Raw genomic sequence first — 27086 nt, 5'->3', positions numbered from 1 at the left:
CAAGTGTGTTTAAAAACAGCTTATCCTTGAAAAACGATTCATTCTAGGTCCACATGCTTCTTCCCGGTTAACTCAAAAACTGTATTAGATTCTGTTCTTATGCCACTATCAGCAGAGTCTAAAGAAATTCATGGATTCGACACTTATTAATGTATGTGAGGCGATCTGGCAAAATGAAACAAAACTGGGCACAGGCAGGTCGTAGTGAGAAAAGTGCAAAAAACCGAAGGGGTGATTTGTTTTCGTCGATTTTCAGATTGACTGATATTTGTAATCTTTGTATGTTTACTAAACGTATTGTTAAACAACAGTGTAAAAAAAACGCGGAATAAAAGTGTTCTTAAAGAAAAACAATTTGCTTCTTCCGTTTTCATGACCATAAAACTCGAAACTTTATAGGCCTTTTTCTCAGTATATTACCTTTTTTGACATGTCGACAAATGTGAACTTTAAACAGCCATACCTTGTCAATCAATAGAATGTCCGATTGAAGTGCAACAAACGGCATTAAAAGGAACATTTTATTCTCTTTTCCAACGCCCTCAAGCTCTCATTTTGACTTCTGCCCGGTTTTGCCATTGTGCCAAAACGCCTCACATATAGACATCAGTGTCTTGTTGTCGGTGACCAAGTTGGCCCACAGAGGCAGCTCAGGGTAGGGACATGGCGACAGTCTTAGCCCGCCCGCCTCTCTTGGCGCTCATCGGACTAGAAGTCTTCTGGGAAATACTTGGAAACCTGAAAGAGAACATAACAATTAGTAATACACAGAAAGTGACCTTTGTTCATATAAGGTTTTAAAACTTTTTTATCCAATCGCAGAAAAATGACACGAAAACATTTCAAACTGTTTTAAATTTCAGTCTAAATGTACGGTGGACTTGCATGATTCTTTTTTCTTTTATATATGATTCAGTTTTATCCCTAATCAATGATACAACATCAGAGATTTCAATTTCGTTGATAGACATGTCTCAGTTTCAGTCATTCACTTAAACATTTACACATGCTGTTAATATATAAGTTGCGTGATTTGCGGAACTTAAATTCGCTCGGCACTATCTCTATAATAAATAGCACTTTCATGAAAAGCGTGAAAATATACATGTATAATTACGCAATGCCCTTGAACCAACCTTTTCCATCAAAATGTGTACATTACAATAGGAAGACCCCCTTTTCGACCTGCCTCTGACATTTAAAGGCATTTTCTGTAGGCCTATAATCTTCAACGTATAAAAAATGGAATGACAATCTCGGGAACGACAACGTTTCTCTGTAAAAAAAAGGTTCCATTCAAAAATCGAAACGCCACTCACTGCATTCGCAAAGGACGGATTTCTAAAGGAGATTAAAAAAAAACTGCGAAGCTCAAGGTAAACTATAGTTTACTTTCTTTAGTTTACATACTTTTGAAAAGTTGAACAAAAAAATTGACTTTTGAAAAGTTGAACAAAATAATTGACTGGTGCGGGGCTTGAATGGGCAACCTCTGGACAACCGTTCCAGTGCTCTACCAACTGAGCTATCCAGCCATATGTTGGCGGCTCCCCAATTCGTCAATATCTTTGTTCAAAGGGTGCTGGTCAGAAGCCATAATCCCATAGCATGAAGCCAAGGATCACGCCCAAAGTCGCGATGCAGACCTGGCAAATAGCAAACGGGGATCACTCAGAGAGGATACGGCTTTTTATTACAAATGTTCAAATGAACCACAAAGGGAAACTGACTAGGCGAATTATAACAACATTCACAGTAAACATAAAAGTGTTGTAGTCGAGTCCAGCCCAATCCCACTCAAGTCCATCACAAGTACTTCAATTTCAAGTTAAGTCACACACTATTTGACAAAGCAGCTCCTTCATATTTATTCAACCATTTTGCATATTGGGGCGGGATAGGAATCGTGATCTACTAGTGATGGACTTGTGACGGACTTGTAATGGACTCGACAACAGCACTGAAACATACCTTCCGGATTTCCCACCGACCACGGCGCCGTCCAACAGCTCGCCCTTCTCGATGAACCCTCTGGCCCCTGCAGCAGGCGCCCCATCCTCGCCAGCTCTCACCGGTATACCGGAAGGGAATATCTCCTTGGGCGCGCCTAAGTAGGTCCGCTGGAGCGGCAGGCCTAAGGGATTCATATCCCGCTGGACCTCGCCCCGCTCCAGGCGGGTGTACTTCGCCTGCCGGTCCAAGGGGTTGTCGATGATGTTCTCGTGCATGGAGAGGAAGAGCGGGATGTAGGCAATGTAGTCGAAGAAGGAGATCTACCACCAGGAGAAAAGGGGGGACACTTTTACTTGACTTACACAACACCTCGTAATATTATTGACCCATAGGCAACGGGCAAAACTTTCATAAGTTGGTGTCAACTTAATAAAAAAAAAAACATCAGCGAAATCAGATCTGATGTAGAATGCCATGGTCCAGTGGTAACGGTGTTTGACTCGTGTACGATGGTGAGTGGGCTCCAACCCTGCCAGGAACATGGCGTTTGTGCCCTTGGGCAAGACACTTAACTACAATTGCCTCTCTCCACCAAGGAGTATGAATGGGTACCTGTGAGAGAGGGGCGAATGTGTGCTGCTATCGGCTACCGCGTGGTCTTGTAGAGCCCGATGAACGGGGGAATAATTGTAAAGCGCTTTTAGATTGTTGATACGACGGACAGTACTATAATTTATAAGCACTACAAGTTATTTATTTATTTTTTTATCATCAGCTACAATGTCAAGGGGTGTGTACTACTTTTTTACTGGGTTTCTGCTTTGCCCACGAGTGATCTTTAGCAATGATCTTATGCAACTTCAATATTTGGACCCAAGTCAGCATATATAAAATCTACCTGTAGTGAAGGGAATTATTAGAGCAAAGCATCCTGCTCACGGACAGTAGTAACAACCATCTGCTTCAGTTTTTACCCCAATACAAATTTCTGTCATCGTGCATTGAACATTTAAACACGGGATCAAATCTTCAGTGTTGTGCATTTTATTCATTTTTTTTTGGCTTCACAAAAAAACCACCCATGTCGAAACCTTTGTAGAAAAGATACTGATGTAAGCGTCTTTTGCTTGGTTCTGGACATAAGTTATCGGCCTAGATTTTGTGGAAGACAGCGGCGCTTAAATTTCATCAAGCCCATCTAGTTTATAACATAAAAACACTATTAATATCGGATACAATTTTTCTGATATAAACTATTTGTTTTCACGTCAGAGACGAAAATTCAGGAAAAAACTGTTGACGTCAACTGTGGTTAAGATTTAGAATCCGTTTCATCTATAATTTCAAGCAGAGTCGACGTTTTACTCAGAGTCGCCTTAAAAATAAACTTCACGAAAGCACCAATTTTGCTATTGGTATAAATCATACCTCTCCGTATTCATTGGGGTTCATCTTGGACATGATGTACCGCTCTTGTTCCCGGTTCAGCCCGCCAGCCATCAGCTCGATGCGTAGGGACTCGGCCGTGATGTGGTTATCGCTCCGCTCCGAGTTCACATTACAGTAGAAAATGGACTACAAACGAAAAAAAAAATAGATAAAGTAAGGTCATTGTTGTGTTTGGGGGAGTGTAGCCTAGTGGTAAGGGTTCATGACTCATGATCAGAGGGTCAGGGGTTCGAATCCAGCTGCTGGTCAAATGCTGCGTCCTTGGGCAAGCCACTTCACCCCCACTTGCCTCTCTCCACCCAGGAGCATAAATGGGTACCGACATTATAGATGGGGAGTAACCTGCGATGGACTAGCATCTCATCCAGGGGGAGTAGAAATATTCTCAGTCGTTTTATGCTACTGAAACCGGAGATAAACGCCGGCCTGATGGGCCAGATTGGCTCGTGACAGACTTTACCTTTTTACCAGTTGTTGTGTTTTACTTCAGAATTTTTGAAATAAGTGCTATCTTTCTTAATTTGTTTTAGCTACGGAATGGAAGAGGGCTGCGGATGGACCAATCGGAGTAAACTGCAATGATACTCCAGTGATATTTTGTATCCTTCCAAATTGCACAATCCCAACTTTTAACAAAATTCCCAGCCGGTCTTTCGAAGGTTTTAAAAAAGAAAAGGCAGCCGCTCACATCTGGAACTGTGTAATTTGTTTCTTTTTATTCGTAGTCCTGGAACCTTCTCCAAAAGTATTATCCAAAAAAAGTATTACGTAATTATAAATACATTTATAATTATGGATAAATGATTAAAAAAAAAATACAAGAATTAGCAGGAAAGACTTGAACACATCAGAGTCGTGTCAATGGATTACCTTGTACAGCGCCATCTTGCGGGCAATGTCGAGCAGGTCAGTTTTGTCCAGAATGTATTTGCCAAAGGAGCTGAAAAAAGGGCGCACCAATGGTGTTTAAGCAACAACTCAAAACACAGCTTTTTACTTATTATTAAAACCATTCAATACTGTTATAAAAATAAAACACTCATAGTTAAGTTGAATAAGGTTGTAATACAAGCACAAGAAGATCATTATTTGGGTTCGGAACTTACTCCATGTTGCACATTCTCTCGCAGACTCCAGCTACAACTGCGAACATTTTGAAACTTACAGCTGTGTGGTCATCAATGTTCAGTACCTGAATCGAAAATGCACAAAGGAATCATTGTGACAAGATAATACATAGTATCAAAATGCTTGCCCATACAAATGAAATTATGTTAAAGACACTATCTTTGTTTACTGAAAGTTCCAGCTATCTTGTTATACTGTTTTGTTCACAAGATACTAAACAAAGACTATTAGTCGAGAGTTTCACAAAATTAGATGAAATTCTTAATAGGTTTCCTGTGAATTCAAATTGAACTGAAATCGAGGCACCAGGTGTTAAGCAATAGTATGACACTGGGGACCTTTGCTTTTTGTGATCCTCTCAAAACAAGACACTACTGAGTGCCATAAGTGCCAATTTGAAATTCGTCAATTGAAAGAGCAGGCAAAAACAATCTTACCTTGAGTACATATTCCAATTGCTTTGGTTTGATAGTTGAAAGACTGGGTACGCCCTCTACGGCTGCGCGCATCTCCTGTTAAAAAAAAAGTACACAGAAAAAATGCTGATAAGCAAGTAGATATCGTTGTATAAAACAATAAAGAGGGAGAGATTTTAAATAAATGTTACATCAAATACTTATGAGCTTTTCTGAAATAATATGTAAGTCGGAAAAGTGAAAAGGAATAGCCATGTATGCATTTTATTTTCTACAGCTGTTTCATGCATTTATACAAAAATATACAAAAATAGAGATACGATAGTGACCAATGCAAAGGACTCACCTGGCCATTCAGGGAACAGTCGTAGTCAACGTCTTCTACAACAAATGCCCTGCCTAATGGATCCAACTTGTAGTTCTCCACCAATCGAAAGTGGCTGATAAAATCCACAGATTCCCATGCACCTGCAAAGAAAGCGCCATTTTGTAAATTGTATCTCTTAAAATATTCTCGAAAAAATACAGAGCCTTGCCTTCTTCTTAAAAAAAAATCAAAGGAATTAAACAATCAAGTATATGAAATGATTGTTTTTGGACGGTACGAGAATACATCTGTTATTCATCAATTGATTTTTAAATAAAAATTACTTTAGTCCTGTAGCCACCAGACACCATATCAAGAATATAACAAGTAAAATGGTAAATTCTTCAGGCTAAATTACACAGCACATTGTCTACATGGGACCCCAATTTAAATTAGCCTGTGTAGTTGGCTGTTTGGGCAACCATTATTAAACCAACTGCCCTTCGTTTTGGTTTTTCATTTTCTCGCTAGTATTGCTTTGTTTTTCTGCATAAACTAAACTTAAGGTTTTAGATCAGTAAATAAACTGCCATAGACCCTAGTGATAAATACGCCCACTAACGAAATTCAGAAAAGTCCTCACAACTTTCAAAAGTTTTTGAGACTCGAATCAAATTAAAGATTATTTCATCATCTTTAATTTTCTTTATTTTTTGGGGTTTTTTTTTTTTGGGGGGGGGGGGTTAACCGATGACTTTTGGGAGAAAATTCCATCCAAAGATGATCACCCCTAAAAGTAGTCCTGTAGCCCATCGCCATTTTGAAAAATGATGCCTCGCTCCATTGCAAAATAGAGCCATAAATATTGTAAGGCCCAATTTCATCCCAATTTCACAGAAATACGAGCTAGCAGTCCTGTGCACGGCTTCCACCCTTCTATCTTACAAACCCTCAAGTTCATGGCCCTCAAAATGCTCTAATAGCAACAAAAAAACCCAAATTTAATGCAAATGCAAATCATGCAAATCGTGATTTGGCCGGCGTAGGCGATTTCGGGCCTATTCACTGGCCTGCAACCTCAAAGTGTGTTAACAACGTCAAAGCCTTTCCACAAATGCAAATGATCTTGAACCAAGAGGGCACGCAGCCAGTGGTACTAAATGCTCGAGAGATGGCAACAAGGTTCTACTGGCTAGAACTGACAGACTTTATCCTTTTCATTTATACTGTATCTTACCTCTGTCACTACCTCTGCTGACCTCCACCCGTTCCCCAGGCCTGGGATCGGTCAGCTCTGATGCCGTGTCCAGGACCCGTTTGAGATGTTCAGTGAGCACGCCCTTGTCTTTACGGAACGCGTGGTGTACCTTACGCACTCCCTGGACTGGGTAGAAGATGAAACACAATGCATTAAATAAAGCAGCATATCTTGAGTGACATATAAACAGGTATGATGACCCAATTATTGAGAGAAATTGCAAAAGGTTACAGGACCGGGCCCCCAAAAGAAAGGTTGGTTAACAGTTACAGGACCCCAGAACCAATAAGACTCCTTCATCAGGGATGAGAATCATTGGGTTTGGTTGAGTGTGGTTAGTTGATTGGGTCGTACTTGTGGTGTGCTAAGTCTGCTTGTTTTTTTAATGAATTATTACTGATGAATATACTTGTATGATCCCGGTTAATTGGATACTTTGGGATGGATTGGGTTGGGTTGAGTTGGACAGTGGAAGAACAACTTGGGTTGTTCTTCCACTGTCCTTCCACTGTTCCTTCCACTGTTCTTCCCCCCGGTTTCGCGCAAAACTAGTAGACGTTTAGATCGGTATACTCTATACGTCATCAGGATAATGTCTAATACTCTCTAGACTTGATTCAAACGACTGAAAATTCACTCTTCTTACATATATAGTTTTATAGCTGTTTATAATAAGTAGGTTAGCAGTAAATATCTGTATATTAAAATATAAAAATTGCAAATGCCTTTTTAACGTATCTTGATCCAAACCTTGGTCCACCCATGTTGGGTTGGGTTGGGTTAGGTTTAGGCCTTGTTGGGTTGGGTTGGGATAGGTTAGGTTTAGGTGGGCTGGGTTGGTTTGGGTTAGGTTGGGTTTAGTGTGGGTTTGGTTGGGTTTGGGTTAGGTTAGGTATAGGTGGGCATGAGTTGGGTTGCGTTAGGTTAGTAAAAGGTTTAGGTGGGCTGGGTTGGCTTGCGTTATTAAGTAAGGTCAAGGTGGGCTGGGTTGTATTGCGTTAGGTTAGATTTAGGTTAGTTGGGTCAGGTTATAGCTAGGCTGACTTGAGTTACACTCGATTGAGCTTGGTGTGGTTGAATTGGATTGAACTGGATTGACTTGGATCGTCCGTAGCCAGGAGCAGTGTTTCAGAGTTCATCATTAGGCCCATGTCGAAGTAACATGCGAATCGCAAAAATGAAACAATAGGTTGCATTGTTTGAAATGTATTGAAAACGATTAATCAGTTTTAAATATTCCACCAGTTACTATAGTTGCGTGTACGAAGAAATCTGCAATACTTTAGCATATCATAAACAGGAATTTCATGTAATTTACTCACACTTGATCCTGCCGCCCTGTGTGGGCGTGGCCGGCGGCTCAGCAAACCCATCCCACTTGGCGTAGTACCCTGCCTCCTTCAGCTCCAAGGTCTTGGGCTGGGTGGTCATGTTCCCGTCCGAGTCCAGCTCGATGGTCTCGGCGTCCGAGTCGCTGTCACGGGCCACCGTGCCGTCCTTCTTTAGCCGGACTTTCTTGGTCTGTTTCCAGACGTCGTACAGGCTGGTCTTGGGCACGCGGATGATGCGGCCGTCCGGGGCCCGCAGTTCCATCATTTCACCTGTCCGAGTTGGGATTAATTTACGCCTGGTTAGAAGACTAGCTTGAAAATTATTTTCTGGCCAGTATGACTGTCTGTAAACATACAATGTGGGTGCTCTGAAGCAACTAGATTCAAAGTCACATGGCATGCACTAGAAAACGAGTCAGAGCTTTTGTTTTGGACTCCCATGAGGCGATACATGATGGTGCTACTTTCGTGTGTTGGCTGAATGCTTTGCAAATCTAAACTATACCTTTACAGTTGAACATTAAACAAATGCACTTATTAAGAGTAAAAAAAACACTCGAAAAGAGTTGTCCGCTACATGACTCTTTAAAATAGCTAATGTTTCACTCTTTTAGGGCGAAGTTTTCATCTTATATAGTGTTTTTCACAATATGGCTCATGCATGGTGAAAACCACTCAAAAATCCTGAAACTTCCACTATCTCAAAGAGCCATATGGCGGACAACTCCTTTCGAGTTGTTTTTCACTTGTTTTCATTTCGAGAGTAAAATTTCAAAACAATTGATGGATTTGAGTAATTAAACAAGAAATAAAACTACTTACGTTTTAAAATGATTAAAGTGAACGGTGCAATATTCCTGATATAATACTCTACGCTGACGATATTGTCTGTTATTTATTACTTGCTGGATGTATCCCTTAAATTCCACTTACCTGTGAACTCTTCTTTTCCCTTCTTGCTTTTCTTTTTCCTTTTTTCTCGTTCTTTTTTATTTTTCCAGTCACTGAAAAAAAATATCGAAGTGTTCAATAAACAGACCTGCCCGGACAATTCCTTCTATGGATTCTGTTTTGATGAGGTTTTTTTTATCAATGAGCTCATAATGCTTTGTAAACAGCTTCATTCGGCCCATAGTTGAAATAAAAGTTTGGACTTTTTTCAAGAGAGATGTAATTCTTTGACCCTGATTTTGAGCTTAATAGAACCGTCTTGTCTGTTTGGACTTACTCTAGCCACTCCATTCCCTCTTCGCCCAACAAGCCACGTTTACTCCCCTTGGAGTATTTCACCATGGTCTTCTGAATTTCCGGAGGGAGGTCGTAGAAATCCTGCTTCCCTTTGGCATAGGAATCGTCGGAAGAGCCTGACCCCCTGCGATTCTTCCTAGGAGGAAAGAGTAATGAAAAAAAGTACTGTTATAAGATAACCGCGCAGATCCAAATTCGTCTATACAATTTTTCACAAATTATGACCTAACGTGTCCCATAATGTTATCACAAAGCCCTTTGGTAGACGCTTCTCTTCCAGGTGTTCAAATATCCAAAGTACATGTCATCTGACGGTGTGATAGAGAGAAGTGATTTAAGAAGAGATACAGTATGTCAATGTGAGTCATACTCGCCAACTGTAATTCTTACTTTTATACGTACCGCACAACTATGCATTAAAAAGGTTACATTTTATATACTTAATTAAACAAGCCGAACTACGATCATCGAGACCTTTTATTCCAAAAAAGTTAAACAAACAAAAACAGATAATAGAAACATTCATTAATACTTTTTATTACAGGCAGATGTTCTACAAAAAAATGTTCAATGGATGCCAGTCTTTAAAAATGTAAAGTGTGAAAGGAGAAATATAAGTTTCAAAGGAACAATATTTTGAAACTGATACACAAATACAGTCAATTAAAACACGACGGTAGGTATCACCCAGAGGTTTACCTTTTTGCCATGACCTTTTGTACAGCTTTCAGCATCTTCCTCTCCTTCTTCTTTTCTTCTATCCTCTTCTGTTTCTTCTCCTTTTTCTTTCTAACCCTCTCCTCCTCCGTCATCCCCTCGGCGTCGCTGAGGCTGGACAACTCGCTGCTGTGCACGCTGCTGATGTCACTCGGCGTGCTCATGCGATCCATCTCTCGCTCGATCTCGCGTTTTATTCTGGAACGACGAGAGTTTAACATCAACGTGAGAGTGGACGATAAGGTTATGGGTTCACACAGCTGCAGCTTGGTAGAACTTATGAACTGACTATATTATTAGAAGGTGGTCTCAGAAGAACCGGAGGCATTTACTAGACGTTTCGGCCGGTATGCTCTGATCGTCATCAGGAGAATGTCTATATAGACTTGTTTCCAACGACTGAAAATCCACTCTTCTTACATATAAAAGTGCAAATTAAAAAAGCGCACGTAAACACCATTAATGGTGCTCAAGGCGCTACATCATTATTACCCTGCTCATTGGGCCCATGAAACATTCCAAAGACAATCTCAGCTCCCTGGGGAGAATACAGCTCGAACTGCATGTTCGATACTGCCATTTCGGAGCAAAGCAGCTAAAATCAACCACATTAACCATCTCTGCCCCTCACAGGTACCCATTAACTCCTGGATGAAGAGAAGCAATGACTGAAAAAGTGTCTTGCCCAAGGGCACACGCACCATAGCAGCAGGCTGGGCTCGAACCCACAACCTGCAGAATTAGCCGGAGACCACAAACTCAATGCTCCAGACATGGGCGTCGCAAGGTTTACCATGCCCACCTGGGGTCAACTTGCAAATTGAGGTCCAAGCAAGACATAAGTATATGATTCAACCAAGGTAGCGGGTGCCGCGCAAGGAGCGACATCGGTATAGTAACATTAAAATATGGACAATATTTATAGGCCTTCTTTGTTGGAGTCAGGCATTCAGCTTATAGGAAAATTTGCTATACCTTTTTCGTTCTTTTTCCCGCCTTTTCTCCCGATGCTCTTCCTTAACCTTTTGCACCTTCTCCTTTTGCTTGACGGCCTTCTTCTCCTCCTTCTTCTGGGCCTTCTTGGCCTTGATGGCGCGTTCTCTTTCCTCGCCGACGAGGGCGCTGTCCACGTCCGAGATCTCGTCACTGCGGACGCTGGAGACGCTACTGCACACGCTCACTGAGCGACTGGTTGGGGTTCGGTGACGTCTATTCATGAATTGTGAAAACATTTTTTGAAAGAAACTGAAATCAACATGAACAAAATAACTGCCATCAAGGGTTAGGGAATGAAAAATGTCCAAGTCAAAACAGCGGGAAACAATTAGAAGCGGTTACCTCTTTTTCACGTAACTACCAAAATGTTCAAATTCTTAGCAAATATTTGTATCCAGAAATATGCCTCGTAATTTAGTTAGAAAATCGATCATAAAATGTTATTGTCTTTAATATTACAGGTTTTTTTGGACAAAAAGAGAAATATAGGTTTTCTCTGATATAGTTATCAGTATGTTGTGTAATTTGGTTGCTCTATCCTGTCAGGGTCTTTGAGCGTGCAACCAGGCTCTCTGCTTCCTTTCACCCAGAACACTTTAGCTGTGCTGAGATGTAAAACAAAGAGCTATACTTGTTTCCCACGTTCTGTATCTCTTTGGAATTAACTCCTTGCCTAGTGCGTGTTTCCCTCCATATGATCTAGCCTTGTTTTCCGAGGAATATCAATTCCTACCTCCAGCTGTTCTGGGTTTTTTTCATCATATCTTTCTTCTAAATAGCCCTTTGCCAAAAGTGGCTTAGTAAATAAAGCCTAGCCTACCTTCTCTTATCCCGTCTATCTCTACCTCTTCCCCTTCCCCTGCCTCGGCCATCCCCGTCTTCGCCCCGTCTCTCCTTCCTCCGCTCCCGTCTCCGCTCCTTCTTCTCCTGCCTGATCTGCTCTCTTTTTACTTCCCGTGCCTCCTTCCGCGCCACCACCTTCTTCTCCTGCTTGGCGGCGCGTTTCTCGGCCAGTTTCTTGGCTTTCTTTTCGGCCTTGACGCACTCCCGTTCTTCCTCGTCCAGATCGCTGTCGATGGACGAGAGGTCGCTGGAATGCACGCTGCTCGGGTCGCTGGCGTCACTGACCTCAGAGCTGACGGGGAGAGACTCCGAGGACGAATAGTCGTCAGAACTGGTGAGACGTTTAACATCAAAATTGAAAAAAAAATGTTGAGTCTGAGAGTAATGGAGAAGCAATTTTACAATCATTTTTACACAATCCCAGTACTGACTAAATCAAGTTAAAATCAATGAAAGTCAAAACTTCAAGAAATTTCCATTGGGATATTGACTTCAACTTATGTGATTTAAAAAACACAGAGAAAATGTTACGAAGATTAATTTAACAGCGAAAAAATCTTTTCATATATTCTTTCACGTATCCCTTGGTTTAAATAATTTTGGTTTAACATTATTAAGTGAGCAGAGAATTAGCCTAGTCGCGATTGTTTTAATGTTAATTTTGCATTTGATTTTTTTTCATTTACCTGTTATAAGAACTTCCCGATGAGTACGATCCTGAAATATTAAAAAGAGGAATAAGAAGGTGTTTTTTATGGTTTTTTTTTTTAATTTACAGAGAATGAAGTCGATTATATACATTATATATAATGTATATATATATATACGAAAAGACGTCACAATTTCCAACGTCACTCTTGGACTTGTTTGGATGAAAGGTCAACCTCGTTTCCAAGGGAACGATCTTGCCGCACCATGTTGTTTCCCATCATGCCTTGCGCGATCTTAGTAAAGGAACACGCATGCGCCCATGGAGTCGAGGCTGGTGAAAGGTACATTATTCCCGTTCTTATAAACCACAGTGAGCCCTCATTTGGAAGCTAATTGTTTAACTCCTTACACTTATAAGGACTGATGGCTCTTTAATTGATCAGTGACTTTTGATTACACACAACTGTTAAACAAACAGAAAAAAAAAGTTGAGTCTGTTGGCAGTAAACGGGTACCCAGCAGATTTTCACACTGGTTCCCAGCTCTCATTTCCTTGTTTAAGTCTCTGCAGAAGTTGACGCATTAATGCGAGTTCATTATCTGTCGTAATTGGGATCTTTACTTAATATCAAAACCATGTCAAGTTTGTTTTACATGTAAAACAAGTATATTTGAGGTTCACAATTTGTAAACACCAGATATGATCTGGCTGACTCGGCAAATTGAATTGTACAAATTGAAATTTATTTGCAAAAAAAAATCAAAATGTTGGAGCATTAGTGCCTTACATTTTTTGTCATTACAATTAATAGCAGTATAATCTACCATTTCCATTCATGGTTACATTATATTATCTTAAATAGTGTTTGGTATTTCAGCGCGTTAAGTGCTGATTTAATACCCATAGTAATTTCACAATTTCGATGTGTCAATGCTGTGAATTTGGAAACTTGTGTTATCACACGATCGAGGTGCGTGATGTGATCAAAAACACAAGTTGCTCGTGAATATGAACGTGTTTGTCGTGAATATACCAAAATGGGTGAACACAAAAATGAACGGACGGACTGCTGTGTGACGAATGATGAGTTGACGATCAATGAAAATGTGATGCTGAGTATCCGAACACATATCAGGGTTAGTCACATTGGGTGAAATAAAGGGGCGTGGCAATGCTAGAGGGGGGGCGTAGAATCACGCGGTGCAGGTTGTCTCTGGGACACTGCCTACCCCTGAGGGAGCCATCTTTGCCCTTGGTCGAGTTTCTGGAGGCCCGCTTTTTCCGGCCCCGCGTTCCTCGTCTTGGTTTAGAGCGTGTAGTTGATGATGAAGTGTAAGAGGACCTGTCAGTGAAAGACAGTTCACTGGATGACCCTTTCCGGGTTCTGCGTCCGCGGCGCCGGCCACCTTCGTTTTCTAGCGAGTTGCGCGCGCGCCTTCTGCGTCTCACGCGCGCTGCGCGCGTATCGTAGTCAAGGTAGGAGGAGCTACCTTCGCTGCCGGAGTAATCCTCCGTGTCGTAACTGCCGCTGCCCCCGCCCCTGTGCCTTCCACGGCCACGTCTCCCGCCCTTTTTGCCGCCGCCCCTCCTTCGGCCCCGCCTTCTTCCGCCACCGTCTTCGTCATCATCGCTGTAGTAGCTTGCGTCGCTGTCGTCGGAGTAGCGGCGCCGTCTATGCCTCCGCCTACGGCCACGCCCCTTTCCATCTCTAGACCCGCCCTAGATGTAAAGAGAATTTAAAAAAATGAACGTGGAACGTGTATCGACATAATGTCATTTATAGTGAAGTTCCCAGTGAAAGAGGTTTTTCAAGTCTTTCCACAAAACTGTCAAACTTTCTTCAAGTTGACCAATATTTAAGTCATCTTGATGCAACTAAAAACCAGTCAAGGATATTGACTACAAATCTGCACAGTACTAGTGTATGGACATTTTATGTAAAGTTTTACAGTCATTTTAAGAACAAAATACACCAGTCCGTATGCCGACCTTGTTGTTTTGCAATATCAACCCACCACTTTTGTTTGTTGTATTTTTTGCGCTCAAAATATTTGTCTTTTATGATTTTCTTTTTTTCATTCCTCACATTTTCGTACAGCTGGATGCGCCCAGAATAATGACCTAGGACGAAGTGTGGGAAAGTAACATCTGTGTTTTAAATGAAAAAAACAAACAAACAACAGCTTGCTTTTAAACAGCTTGCTTTTTTAACTTAATATGACTTACATCCGAATCGGAGTAACTATCAGAATAACTGTCGGATCGTCTGTGCCTCCTCCTCCGCCTCCTGCCCCCTCTGGCTCCGCCCTCCCCGTCATAGGAATCGCCGTCAAGTGACGTCCCGCTGTCATCGCTGTATCGTCGGCGTCGGTGACGGCGCCCTCTACGGTGACCCCTCCCACCGTGACCTCCATCGGTTGATGATTCGCCCGACCAGCTGACGTCATCGCCGCTGCCGTGGCGACGGCCGCGATGGCGTCGTCGACGGTGGCGCCTGTCTCTTCGTCCTTTTGATTGGAAATTGGGCGGGAAACGTCACGTGGTTCTTCCCGACATGCATTTGTGTTGTCTTGTATGTCCTTTACTAGTTTGATAATAAGTACCGTCGTCGATCGCAAGCGCGCTTATTTTACCGATATCCCGATTACATTAATCAAAGGTTAGAGCAGGCCCCTACTTCTACGGATGTTAAAAATGTTAATTTCAATTATCTAGTTTAAATACAAGAACACATTTGGAAGTATTATGATGATGACGGTTGGAGATTCCAGCTCAGTTACAATTTCGCAATATTTTTTTCAGTGACACCGATATAAATCTTAAAATATCGATTAAAAACTACAGTCGACTGTAGTGAGCTTTAATTGGAGAACTAGAACTTTTTCCGTGAGTTCAGTTACCAAACGTTTTCCCACATTACGTCAGTTTATTACTTGAAAGAGGTGATACGAGACTTGTGCCTTGTGATTTCAACCAAACGAAGTGTAACTGAACTGAGTTGTTCCAACATTTTTATGAACACACTGAATGGGACTCATGACTGAGAGATGTTCGTGTAGCGACGACAATGGATGAGTATATATAATATGAGTATCACTCACTTCAAATCTTTATTTTACAAACTACTAGTACATGTATGAGGAAGGGTTTATTTTCAAATCGCAACATACGCCATTTTGTTCCCTTTTAGAATGCTGCTCTCCTGGCTACCAAAAAGCAATTCCGACGGCTGTTATGTGACTGAAACACAACTTAAGAATACAATAAAGCGTAGGTGAAATTTAGAAACATCTGTTATGCTGTTTTAATTCTTAACGTGCCATAACCGCATGCAAAAATTTTCTCCTTTTTTTCAAATGGATATGTCACGTTTTGGAAATAAACTCTTCCGACAATGAGTCTTTAGTTTAAAAGTAGTTTTTGAGGTTTCCCAAATCTCGACTCTTTCTCCGGGTTTGGCTTCAGCCCTTGACTTGGGAGAATCCAGCTCATTATAAGTTAATGCTCTTCCTGTGATCATTGCATCATATCAATAGGAAACCACCATTTAAAAGCCTTTATACTATTCTAGAGGAAGAGATGATGCCGAAATAGGAAGTAATGTCGAAGTTTGGAAAACCTGATTAGTATTACATAAAGACCACACACAAAAACCTTCCTATTGAAAAGACAGGGGGAAATGAAATACGGATCAATAAAGAATGTAAGATTTTTGTGTAAAGACTTCTCACTTGAGTCATCGCTTCCTGTGTAGTCAGACGAGTCCGAGGAATGTCCGCCATGATGCCTCGACCGATGGTGGCGCCCTCTACGTCTTCTCCTCCTGCCTTCTCCCTCGTCCCCGCTTAGATCACTTTCATCAGAATACGACCTGTGTATGTGATTGAGGATTTAAATGGGGAATTAGCACAAGATGAAACTTTTCTAAAATGTTTCATAATTTGTCATGGGAACGCATACTGTCATTAATCCATTGGGGTTTTGTTTTGGAATACAAGCATGTGAAGTGACTATTTTATTAGGTATATTGGACACCATTTTGCAAAAAACCCAAAACAGGAACATTCAATTTGCAAATTGAGGGAACAGAAATGCGAAAAATCTGAAGCAGTTTATTTTTAAAAAAAACCTAACCCGTCCAAATTTCAGCTCAGTAGAAATCCTGTACATTGATGCCAATCTGTACATGGAATATAGTTGCCATTGCCACTCGTAGTGACACTCGTAGTAGTTCTCGTACTCAGTACTCGTACTCGGATACTACTCGGGTACTTTTTTTTTTAGAGTACTCGTACTCGAACGTCAAAGTAGGCCTACTCGTACTCGAAATGACGGAACTCGTACCCGTCAGCAAAGTACTCGTACTCGAATATATAGTACTCGAGAAAATGGTATAGCTTTACTTACCACGGCCTTATTTTATTATCGATACTTCCATGCAGTTGGAAATGGTTGATTGGCTTGCAGAGAAATAAAAATTTCCTGATTTTCCTCTGTGCACGTCCGGACAAACACATTACAGCTAACTGTGAGTGGGTCTGTATATCGGTCTGACTGGGCCTGGGCCAATTGCGCACAATGAACCATTTGCGGTATTGCCGTATTCGGAAATAGAAGTACTCATACTCGTGCTCGTATGAATACAGGACAAAAATACTCGTATCGTACTCGTACTCGTACTCGGAAGGGCAAGAACTCGTACTCAGACGCCGGAACTTGTATTCGGAAGTACAGGTACTCGTTCTCTACTCGTACTCGGTAACCTAAAGACTCCGCAGTACTTGGTACTCGGGGGAAAAAAATAACTCGACCAAATCTGCTAATGTTTTTTAATGACGTTTTTGTCTGCCAATTAATCATCCACCACACACCTTTGTCCCAATGCCTACAATTTAAAACTTAGTCCCGTGGTCAATTTGACCGCTCTTGGAAAATAACTCATACCTCAGTTCAAAAAATAAATCAGATTTGGACGGTCTTTCAAACTATACCAGTATTATCTATGTTGGTTACACATATTCTACTTTTAGCACTTCGTTATATTTTGTTTGCATTTTTTTACCATGCTTGGATGAAGGATTTCACTGGTTTCTAAGCACAGCGCTTTATCGCTTGCGCCACAGCGCGAGATGACAACATCGAATTGGGCAGCGGGGGACGGGGAGTTTTTTCCCCCCACACGCACCGCATGGGGTGTACGCTGTGGCGTTTTGCACTTTACTTCTCTAAAAAACATGAGAAAAAAAGATAAACTTAGAACATTAGAAATGAATTCCAACGTATTGAAATTCGGATTTTATTTCCCTTTATAAATCCTCCAAAGCCTCATATTAGAAAAGAAACACCTCAAACTGCACTCTATATATGACTTGAAGCTTTGCATGGCGGATGAGATAAAATAGAGGAAGTTTTTGAGTAACACCATGCGGAAAGAAATCTGTTCTTGGAAGAGGTGTGTTTTTAAAAAAACCGGTTGGTTCAGTGTATAACTCGACGTTAACGGTGCTCTGTCCGTCCTCTATTTTAAACTTCACTCTGTAATCTGTGGAGGTCCAGTCAGGCCTCGGGTTTTATGCGAATTCATCTTGCTGGTACCTCCACGTACACAAAGCATAGCCAATTAGTTGAGTTTGGTATATAGGCGACTGATGGCCGCATCGGCCGGGGGGGGGGGGGGCTGTGGAATTGGGGTCAATTTCACGTAGCTGCTGAGCATAAACATTTGCTTAGCACAAAACGAGTGTGGCTTATAAAAGTAGGTTACCAGCCCAGACTCCATGTGATTTTCATGCTATAGGCAAACAACAGCTGAAAACCAGTCAGGGGCAATACACATTAGGCTTCATGAAGTTTTGGCTAGTAACCTGCTTTTATTAGCCCGACTTTTTTGTGCTAGGCAAATTTGTGTGCTTAGCAGTGCCGAGAAATTGGCCCCATGTGCGTTTATATGAATACATGTACACAAACGACGTTACGCAACAGCGCGTAACTATTATTGGCGGGCTGCATAATGCCTTATGCCCTCGCCCTACAACGGAAAGGACAATGTAGCCCTTCAACAATCGAAACCAATTCAACAAGTTAATCCGTTCAATGACTCTTCAAGAATGCAGTGCATGGTACGTATGGGATTAAACGAGATCGTGACTAGTGAAATGGCCTAGTGGTTAAATTGCTGACTCCACGGGTGGAGAGTGACGGGGTTCGAATCCCGCCTATGTCATTTTAGTTTTCAACACGCGCTGTCCGACACTTTCTATAAAGGATTTAATTTACCGTCGTAAAACACCAACAGTACCTTAGCTTAATCGGTAAGCACTGCTGCTGGTACTGTCCGCGAATTCCAGGTTGGCGCCTTCGTACAGGTTCAGGGCATGTGGTCCACTCGGAGGATCAGGGCTTAGGGTGCCGCCCTGTTCCTCCCTTAGCTCTTTGCTTTTACATGGTGACTGGCCCTCCGGGGTTACATGGATGGACAGGGAAGGAAGTGTGTATTGGCCGGGAACGCCGAGAACCTGGAAGAGTCCTAAGGGATTGGCTGGGGCATTGTTATGGCTCAGACCGATCCCTGAATGCTTGGCTAGCACATAACTTTTTTATTTTTGTAATCCTCTATCTTTTATACTTTGGTTTAGTTTGATATCTACAGCTGCTTGGCGGGTCTACGGGTAGTATTAAAATTATTAAAATATTAAAAGTCCCTGCACCTGAATGCTTGGTCAGCACATAACTTTTTGATTTTTTTTCTATCTTAGGACTAATGCAAGAATGGATAATTTAGTATGGTGAGAGCTTGTACCGATAACGAAACTAATGTTTTAAAAGTGCTCAAAATACAAAAATAATGCATTTAAAAAAAATTCAAATAAGCTAAAATGTATTTTGTTTTAAACGAAAGAAAATATGCAGTCTGCCTCACCTTAATATTTATATGGAATGTACACATTCATTGCAAATTCAAAATAAAGATTTGGCCCCAACTACACAGATTGCAGAAAGAAATCGTTCAACTTGGCAATCTTGAAGGGTCCGTATAACACCACTAGAAAAGTCGTCATGACAGAAACTCGAATGTCACTGTCTGGTTTTTTTTGTTCCTGCAAAGACAAACGTGATAACATGGAACCAGCGTCCGTCCCGATATCCGCCGCTCGGTGCGGTTACAAACAATGCGGTCAGTAAACTGAGCAGCTAGGAAAGGACTCAGCTGTTGGGTTTTTATTCGTTTGATTTGTTGTCCGTTTTATGGTGAAATGACGCAGATGACGAAGTTTAGATAATTCGTGCAGGCTTTCAGGTTTTGGCAGCATGCAATTTAAATTAAGTATTAAGTGGATTTGTTTTGGTCTAAACGTCATATGGGTCATTCTTTGTTAAGTGTCTACTTTCATGTCCCGATAGTTTGACGTGTTTTCATTTAATTCTCATTTTTTTTTTTAACCGTGGTCTAGTTTGCCATGTACATCTGCTGGGTAATTTGGATGTGTAATAACACAACATCAAAACGAAAGTCTACTTCATTTGAATACAAAATGTATATGTATATGCTTAAAATGTGACTAAAACAAAACACAGTTTAGTTCCATCTATCAATTGACATTCATAATGACTACCATTAGGGCCTATTCGTGGCGCAATTTAAGAAATTGATTTCTTACACATTTTTTTCAGCAATTATTTCAATAAATGGTTAGAGAGTTCTGACATCAATAAAAAAAAAACGCTCAAAAACCATTACAATGCACCGTGAAAATGGGCATATAATTTGCAGTATGCATAATAATGGTCAGTATTGAAAAGCGACCCCATTTGGAAGATGGGTACCCCCCCCCCCCCCCCCCCCCCCTCGCTTTTTTGATTTTACGGAAGCCAAGTGTCCGGAGAAAAAAAGGTCTACATTTCGGCGTGGATGTGCGGTTGCCCCCTCCCCCCCCCCCCCCCCGACAAGCTGGATATGCTACTGAACGAAGGGGTATCCCCCACCTCTTGGGCCAATACAAGGGTTAGTGCAACCTTTGTGATAATCAGCCTGTCCTTGACTCAGTAGTTCATCATTGCAATGATCCGTTATGGCTCACTGTAAAAAGTGACTCCACGTCATGCACGTGAATCGAACAAGTTGATGCACGTGTAGTGTCAACGTTGGGTAAAACACACACCTGAGGTACAGCCGACTGTCACCCCATGTGCTTCACGTACACCATGCGATACATAACTGGCAACTTCCTAACACCTCATGCACTTGAGCTGCACTTTTGTGTTGTTGCAGATATAACTTCAAGTGCCTCAGTTTTCTGTCAAGAGCCTGAAGTATTCATGCTTTTGGGACAAAAATGTGCTAGTGCATAGGTGCATGAGGTGCAGTCAGTTTTTGTGGATGCTCATCACTTCAGGTACAGGGGCAAGAAAAATTTGCGCCCGTTGTTAGTCCTTTATACCTTGGAACTTTGGAATGGTTGCCTTCCATATATAATAAACTTGTATAAACAAAACTGAGTATCAAACAAACTATTAAAAGCCGTACCTGTGTCTCCTCCGATGCCTCCTGCCTCCTCGTTTCCTCCCAGACCGCGAGCCATCCTCATAACTATCATCATCGGAGTAGCTGCTGTACCTCCCCCTCCTGCCCCTCCCTCGCCGTCTTCCTTTCCCTCTGCCGCCGTCCCTGCTGTCGTAGCTTCCGCTGCTGTACTCGTCATCGCTGTAGTCGCGTCCGCGGTGCCTGCGGTGACGTCCGTGCCGCCGGCCCCCACGCCGCCTGCCGTGCCGGCTGTCGCCGCTGTCCAGCCCGGTACCCGAGTCACTCCCGCTGTACGACCGGCGACGATGGCGTCTCCGTCGGCGGTGCATTTTACCATCTTCGTCTGAAAGTGGAAAAAAATAACAGCGAATGCGTCAACGTTAACATTTGGTTGCATTTGGAGTTGAGGTTCGTGCTGGAATGAGATTCTTTGGGACTTCCATTTAAATTGTGAAACTAGTGACTTTTCCATATTTTTTTTGTGTGTGCCTGAACTACCGACGGCAGTTTGATACAAGTCAACATTTCAATTCAGCTTAGATAAACACAGCACGCAAATTCACATGTGCACATATTCAAAAAGCACGCTCAAAGTGTGACTCGAGTTTGCATCTCTGGTTTACCGCATCATCGATTTTTATTTCAAATCTGTTTGTTTTCGACATGCCTTTATTTGAACACGAATAATTTTAAAACTCGTTTAAATATCAAAACAATACTCTCCAGGGATAAGGGGTGTGTTTCCTCGCCAACACTAGAACCTCACACATAAAGTTGCGGATATTTTAAGACGCGCTGTTGATTGAGAGTTCAGCTTCTCGAGTGGACTTTTCCAGATTATTCCACAAGCCACGCCTATAAAAACGTTTAATTTGGAGGCCTATGCATATTTCACAGAGTTCGTTGCCGAGTTTGACCGAAAAGTCGTGATCTGATTGGTCAAAAAGAGCACAGTTTGATTGACAAGCAGGAACAGTTGTCCATAACTAACCCTCGTAGTACGAACTCTCGGACCCGTCCCTGCTGCAACGCCGCCTGCGCCTGCGCACTGTCCGCTCCCGCCTGGTCCCGCCCTCGCTGACGTAGGACTCGACCGACTCCACGGAGGAGTACCGACCGCCGGAGCCGTGGCGCCCTCTACGGTGCCTCCGACGGCGGCGCCCTCCGCCCTCGCCCTCCTCCAGGATGCTGTTGCCCATGCCGCTCTCGAAGCTGTCGCTGTCGCTGTCCCGACGATGGTGGCGTCCCCTTCTCCTGCGATTCGGGGAGAAAAATACGTAACGTGATTCAAACATGACTAACCACCACCCACGAAAATACACACCTACTCTCAAATCAACATCATGTGGCTACTCAGTTCCCAATAGTTCTTTGCAAACTGACTGAAAATGTAGTTGCTAAAACGCCGATCGTTTTAGCTTTTAATTTTTTTTTCATCTATGAGTAATAAAGTTATTAACCCTGATTTTGACTCGGTGTTTGGTCGAGTCTGACTATTTTTTTTAGTCAAATCTGATTACAGGGTTGTTAGGTGTTAAATCTGTGTCACACGAAACAACATGGAACGCAAAAGCCAAATTAGGTCGTCTCATAGGCATATACTAAGGAATTCCCAGAAAGATTTCCCTAAAGTTAATGTAGCTCTACCTGCATTTAACGTGGCTTGCATTTTATGATTCAATTGTCTCCAAATTACCAGTTAAATTTTCTTCATGTGACTACAGGAATAAAAAGAGGATGCAAGTGGCATTGTGCATCTGTGTCGTGCAAAACCCTCAGATCTCTAACATTTCAAGATATTGACCTTTTCTCTTGGTAATACCATTAGACAAGTTGTCTGTATACGATCAAAATGATTTGGGAATTCAGTTATCAAATCCATTTGCCGCATTGTCTTACCCTCTTCTCCGACCGTCTTTCCCGGGGTAGTAGTTGTTGTTAACATCTGCACTCTCGATACTCTCCTCGTACGCACTGTCCCCAATCTTTCGCCTTGAAACTGCATGGTTTGAAATCGAAGATGTGCGAAATGCTACTGCTTGACGTTGAATAATGTTAAAGCGAATTGTCACCAATGTTCTAATAATGGCAGGATTTCAAGCAGACCCAGGTGAAAAAGTAGGAGAACATCATTGGATCAAAATGAAGTAAAAAAAAAAAACAGGACAAACGTAAGGACTTCGGCGTACAAAATCAGAAAAAAGGACTTTTCGGGCTTTCAGGAGTATTCGTTGATAATCACCATCAGCCTCTTTTGGCGTGTTCTGTACTCGCAACACTTGTGTTCCGTCCTCAACTGAGCTTTCGTAAGTACAGTAGCAGTACTCGTGCGCCCAAACCCTTCACTGTGTGATTTACATAATGACAGTGAAACACTGCTATGAAAAGTATTCAATGAGAGTCCATTTTCTGGAGTTCTGCGACAAAAAAAAGTAGGAAAAAGAGGAATTTCAATAAAAAAAAATTAGTTGCAAAATATATTTAAAAACCTAGGAAAAAGGAAATGTAGGAATACTTGAAAGCCTCTAAAATATCATATGCAGAACACAAAGGAATTTAGTCTAATTCGGCATTACATTCTAACCGTATTACATCCGTAATAAATCCTCGCAATGATTTAAACACGTATAATCATAGCCAACATTTTTTCTTTCGTGTCGAGCATCAATGTGTTTTATCGTTGATCTCCTGGGCACGCTTTGAAGCCGACTGCATAAAACTCGGAGTTAACGCTCTCATGAAATGCCACATTTTCGACAAAGGGTATTGTAAATTATTATTTCATCTATTCATCGATTTTTTTTAACATATGATCAAGTAGGCCTACATATTCCATTACCGTATTCTAAACTGTTAAAGGCATATATTATAGGGTCATTTGCCTTTCATGCATTGTATTCGTTTCCAATAATAACACCACTCAAACTCCGAAGAAGAACGCTCAAAATCTAACCTGTTGAAGTTTCAGCTCCCTAGATACTACACTTTCAAGTAAATAGTGAAAAACCACGAACGACCTTTCGATCACGAATCAACATTTCGTCATTATAAGTCTTCATTCCAAAAATCAGTCAATTGACTGATCGTTGGGAATCACTTATATTTTCTTGACTTCTTCTAAATGACAGCAAGCCAGACGAGATAATTTCACGGGTTGTTTAGTACCAGTATGATCTTCAATCCAAGTAAGCGTTTCTGATAATTCAGTTGATTACTTTTGGGATGAATGCAAATAATCTTATGTGCCTTTAACCAATAAAAAACAATTAATCTGCCGAACCAAAAAAACTTGCTTGGATTAAAGATCGTATACTGGTACTAAACACCGCGTGAAGTTAATTGTCTGGCTTGTGCTGTCATTTAGAAGAAATCAAGACATTTAGGTGATTTCCGACGATCAGTCAATTGACTAAATTTTGAGAAATAAAGACTCCCCATTGACGAAATCGTGTTTCGTGGTGAAGGTTGTGCATGCATGTTTTTCTCAGTCTCAGAAAGTGTAATATCCACTGAGCTGAAACTTCAACAGGTTAAGTTTGAGCAGTCGCCTTTGAGTTTTGAGTGGTGATATTGAAAACGAACAAAATGCTTTATAACGAACGATCCTATTATGCCTTTAAATAACATGCATGCCCAAAGTGAGAGCGCACCGTAACAAATAGGGTCTTTTACCTTGGACGATTTCCCCCTTTTCGTCCACCACATATTTCCTCTTCGAGCTGACCCAGTCCTCCAGCTCCTCGTCTTCAGCCACGCCCAGGATCTTCCTAGCCAGCTTGACATCTTTCTTCATCTCTTGGAACTCTTCCTCCGTCACGAAGCAGTAGCGGCTGACGAGCTTGCCGTCCGCTCCTCGCACGTACGTCTTGATCCTTCGCCGTGACTGAGCTGGATGGCCAAACAAGATTATCATAGTAGTTTGTAGTTTGTCTTGAAATGAATATCTCCTTAATGTTGACTGAATAGTCGAAGAATCCTGTGTTTTTACTTCAATCGGGTATCCTGTTCAACTTGAAAAAAGTAAGCAATCTTAAGCTCACTCTTAACATAAGGTCTACATTGTGATGTACATATTACGATCGAAATCAAATTCACAACCGAAAACCAAATCCATAACCAAATCAGAGCCTACAATCACAATTTCAAATTCAGTTTTAAAAGCACGATTACAATCAAAATCACAATTTCAAGACAAAAAAAAATCGAATCTAAACTTACATTCACAACATCTGTCTAGTTAATCTGATTCTCAATCTGGATGTCTTTTCGTATCGGACTGTATAAAGTCTCACTCTCTGTTTCAAGTTCAATTTAAAGTCTTGGTTGAAATATATCAATCTATAAATCACCTTCTCAAATCATGTATGAATCTTCTATACCCAAATTTATGTCTCGATCTCAGCTACAATTTCATTACCAAAATTAACCTTAAACCTCGACTGGAACACACCACCCTATCAAGATTTTCTCTCACCTTGCCTAGCCTTCGAGGCCAACTCAGCCATGTACCTCTGGCGGACCTCCTCAGCTACCTTGCGATGCTCCTAAAGAGATACGGACAATCGAATTACAAATTTGTTTCGAAACTTTCTCCTATATCACCGTACAAAACCATACACTCACAACAGTTGGTGGGACTTCTTGTTACAGCAGACAATTCAAAACCATTTATTTAATCACACACAAAAATAGCCATTTCCTTAATGATTTCCTACTATTTTCTTCATATTTAGATTACCAATTCAAGATTCTAATTGCGATCGCCGTCCAGAAAATTAATATCCCTTTTCATATATTGAAATAATTATAGTATCCTTTCGATCCTTTAGTTATAGAAGTCTGTGGCCTTTCCTGTTTTCGTGTATCTCTCCCTTCGTTCACACTATCCTAAATTTACGGAGATTTGAGGAACCCTTTCACACTAGAAACAGTCCAACACGGCTGTTTCACGGGTCCAGCGCTCTACAAGGGTACACACCCGACCCTGGTCGGGACTTGAGAGGTTCTACCCAGGTAGAAAATCCAAAATCTAGAGCCGACCCGCGTGTACAACCCGGTGTAAGTGTGAATGATATGCCTTGCCGACCCGTGTTCGATTGGACCCAGTTCCGCTCAAGGTGAACCCGTGTTGAATTCAACACTTGCAGGTGACAACGATAGTGTGAAGAGGCCTTTCGATGGGTGCACACCTATTTAGTTCCCAATACCTATGTTCCCCCTAACCATAACCCTAACCCTAATCATATTGGGGAACATAGATATTGGGGAACATCGGGTGGACCCCCTTTCGATCTATCTATGTACAATCTGCTCTCGTGGCTGGAGATGCAAGGTTATACCTATCAAATTCATTCCAGTTTGTTACTAACTTGTCGTAAGTTGAAATAATATATCTTTTTACCGCTTCAATGACGTCCATCGTCTGTTTGATGTACCAGTAGCTGTGCCGAAAACCGCCGCCAACTCGCAGATATTTGTGCTAAAACAGGAGGAGATAACTGAGTCAGAAAACTATTTACCATTTGAGCCATTTCTCAAATTTGGGTCCATTATTTTCTGACCGGGTTATTCTCAATGATATATACTTGAATGGCAAATTAGTTCCGATGTCTAACGAAATTTATAGAACTATCTGTATATAAATGAACATTACGTCATCTTTTAAATGCCAATGGGAGACACTGTTGTTTCTTTGATAACTTGAAAAGCTGCGTTAAATATTGTGATATTTGCTTTTAATTAACTTAAAGAAAACATATCAAGGAGTAATGTTCATTTGCTTGGATTAATTTTAAATTATAACAGTGTGCACATTACATGCATAAAACAAAACTATCTCATGCAAAAATATTAACCATCGATAATAATACAGGAAAAAGTCAACCGCATGCACTTATACTTGTTGGGATTTTGCACTAAGGCCTAAACAAGTTCCTATCTAATCTAGGTAACCTTAATCTGATTTTGATTTTTATATATTCACCGACAATCTCTATTTCTTAACTAAGTTCCCTTATTTTGAGTTTATCACAACAGTATCTAAAGCACTTCAATGGACCCACTGAAACGGCGAATATCACAAATCGATAATTCGAATGGCCCGGTTTCTGCGCAACCCAACGCGGTTCTTATGACACAAGCAAGGTCATCAATTCAAGCACTCTAGGAATCAACGATTTTCTTTTGTGAAGGTGTTCAGCCGGTGTGAGGAAAAATACTCTTTATCATTCAGATAGGCCTGCGATTAAAGTCGATAAAAATGCAGGG

General features: G+C 41.4%; 1 protein-coding gene across 1 annotated transcript in view; it reads right to left on the bottom strand.

Annotated features, from left to right (window-relative positions):
* Positions 1-650: 650 nt before the first annotated feature.
* The window catches only part of LOC119738207 (trichohyalin-like), a 33757-nt gene continuing 7321 nt past the window's right edge, over positions 651-27086 (bottom strand). The window contains exons 5-28 of the mRNA XM_038212973.1: positions 26221-26298; positions 25294-25363; positions 24492-24707; positions 22719-22818; positions 21811-22073; positions 20823-21162; positions 16030-16169; positions 14525-14805; positions 13789-14017; positions 12333-12363; positions 11624-11977; positions 10783-11016; positions 9790-10005; positions 9071-9226; positions 8776-8846; positions 7834-8112; positions 6491-6637; positions 5293-5414; positions 4968-5042; positions 4509-4594; positions 4273-4342; positions 3382-3528; positions 1972-2273; positions 651-738 (exon numbers count right to left, since the gene is read on the bottom strand). Coding sequence (XP_038068901.1) covers positions 651-738; positions 1972-2273; positions 3382-3528; positions 4273-4342; positions 4509-4594; positions 4968-5042; positions 5293-5414; positions 6491-6637; positions 7834-8112; positions 8776-8846; positions 9071-9226; positions 9790-10005; positions 10783-11016; positions 11624-11977; positions 12333-12363; positions 13789-14017; positions 14525-14805; positions 16030-16169; positions 20823-21162; positions 21811-22073; positions 22719-22818; positions 24492-24707; positions 25294-25363; positions 26221-26298 — 4095 coding nt within the window. The remainder of the gene's footprint in view (positions 739-1971; positions 2274-3381; positions 3529-4272; positions 4343-4508; positions 4595-4967; positions 5043-5292; positions 5415-6490; positions 6638-7833; positions 8113-8775; positions 8847-9070; positions 9227-9789; positions 10006-10782; positions 11017-11623; positions 11978-12332; positions 12364-13788; positions 14018-14524; positions 14806-16029; positions 16170-20822; positions 21163-21810; positions 22074-22718; positions 22819-24491; positions 24708-25293; positions 25364-26220; positions 26299-27086) is intronic.

This window comes from Patiria miniata, unplaced genomic scaffold (assembly GCF_015706575.1).
Source record: "Patiria miniata isolate m_02_andy unplaced genomic scaffold, ASM1570657v1 HiC_scaffold_3, whole genome shotgun sequence".
NCBI classification, from domain to species: domain Eukaryota; kingdom Metazoa; phylum Echinodermata; class Asteroidea; order Valvatida; family Asterinidae; genus Patiria; species Patiria miniata.
This window is presented reverse-complemented; position numbering and strand designations above follow the sequence as displayed.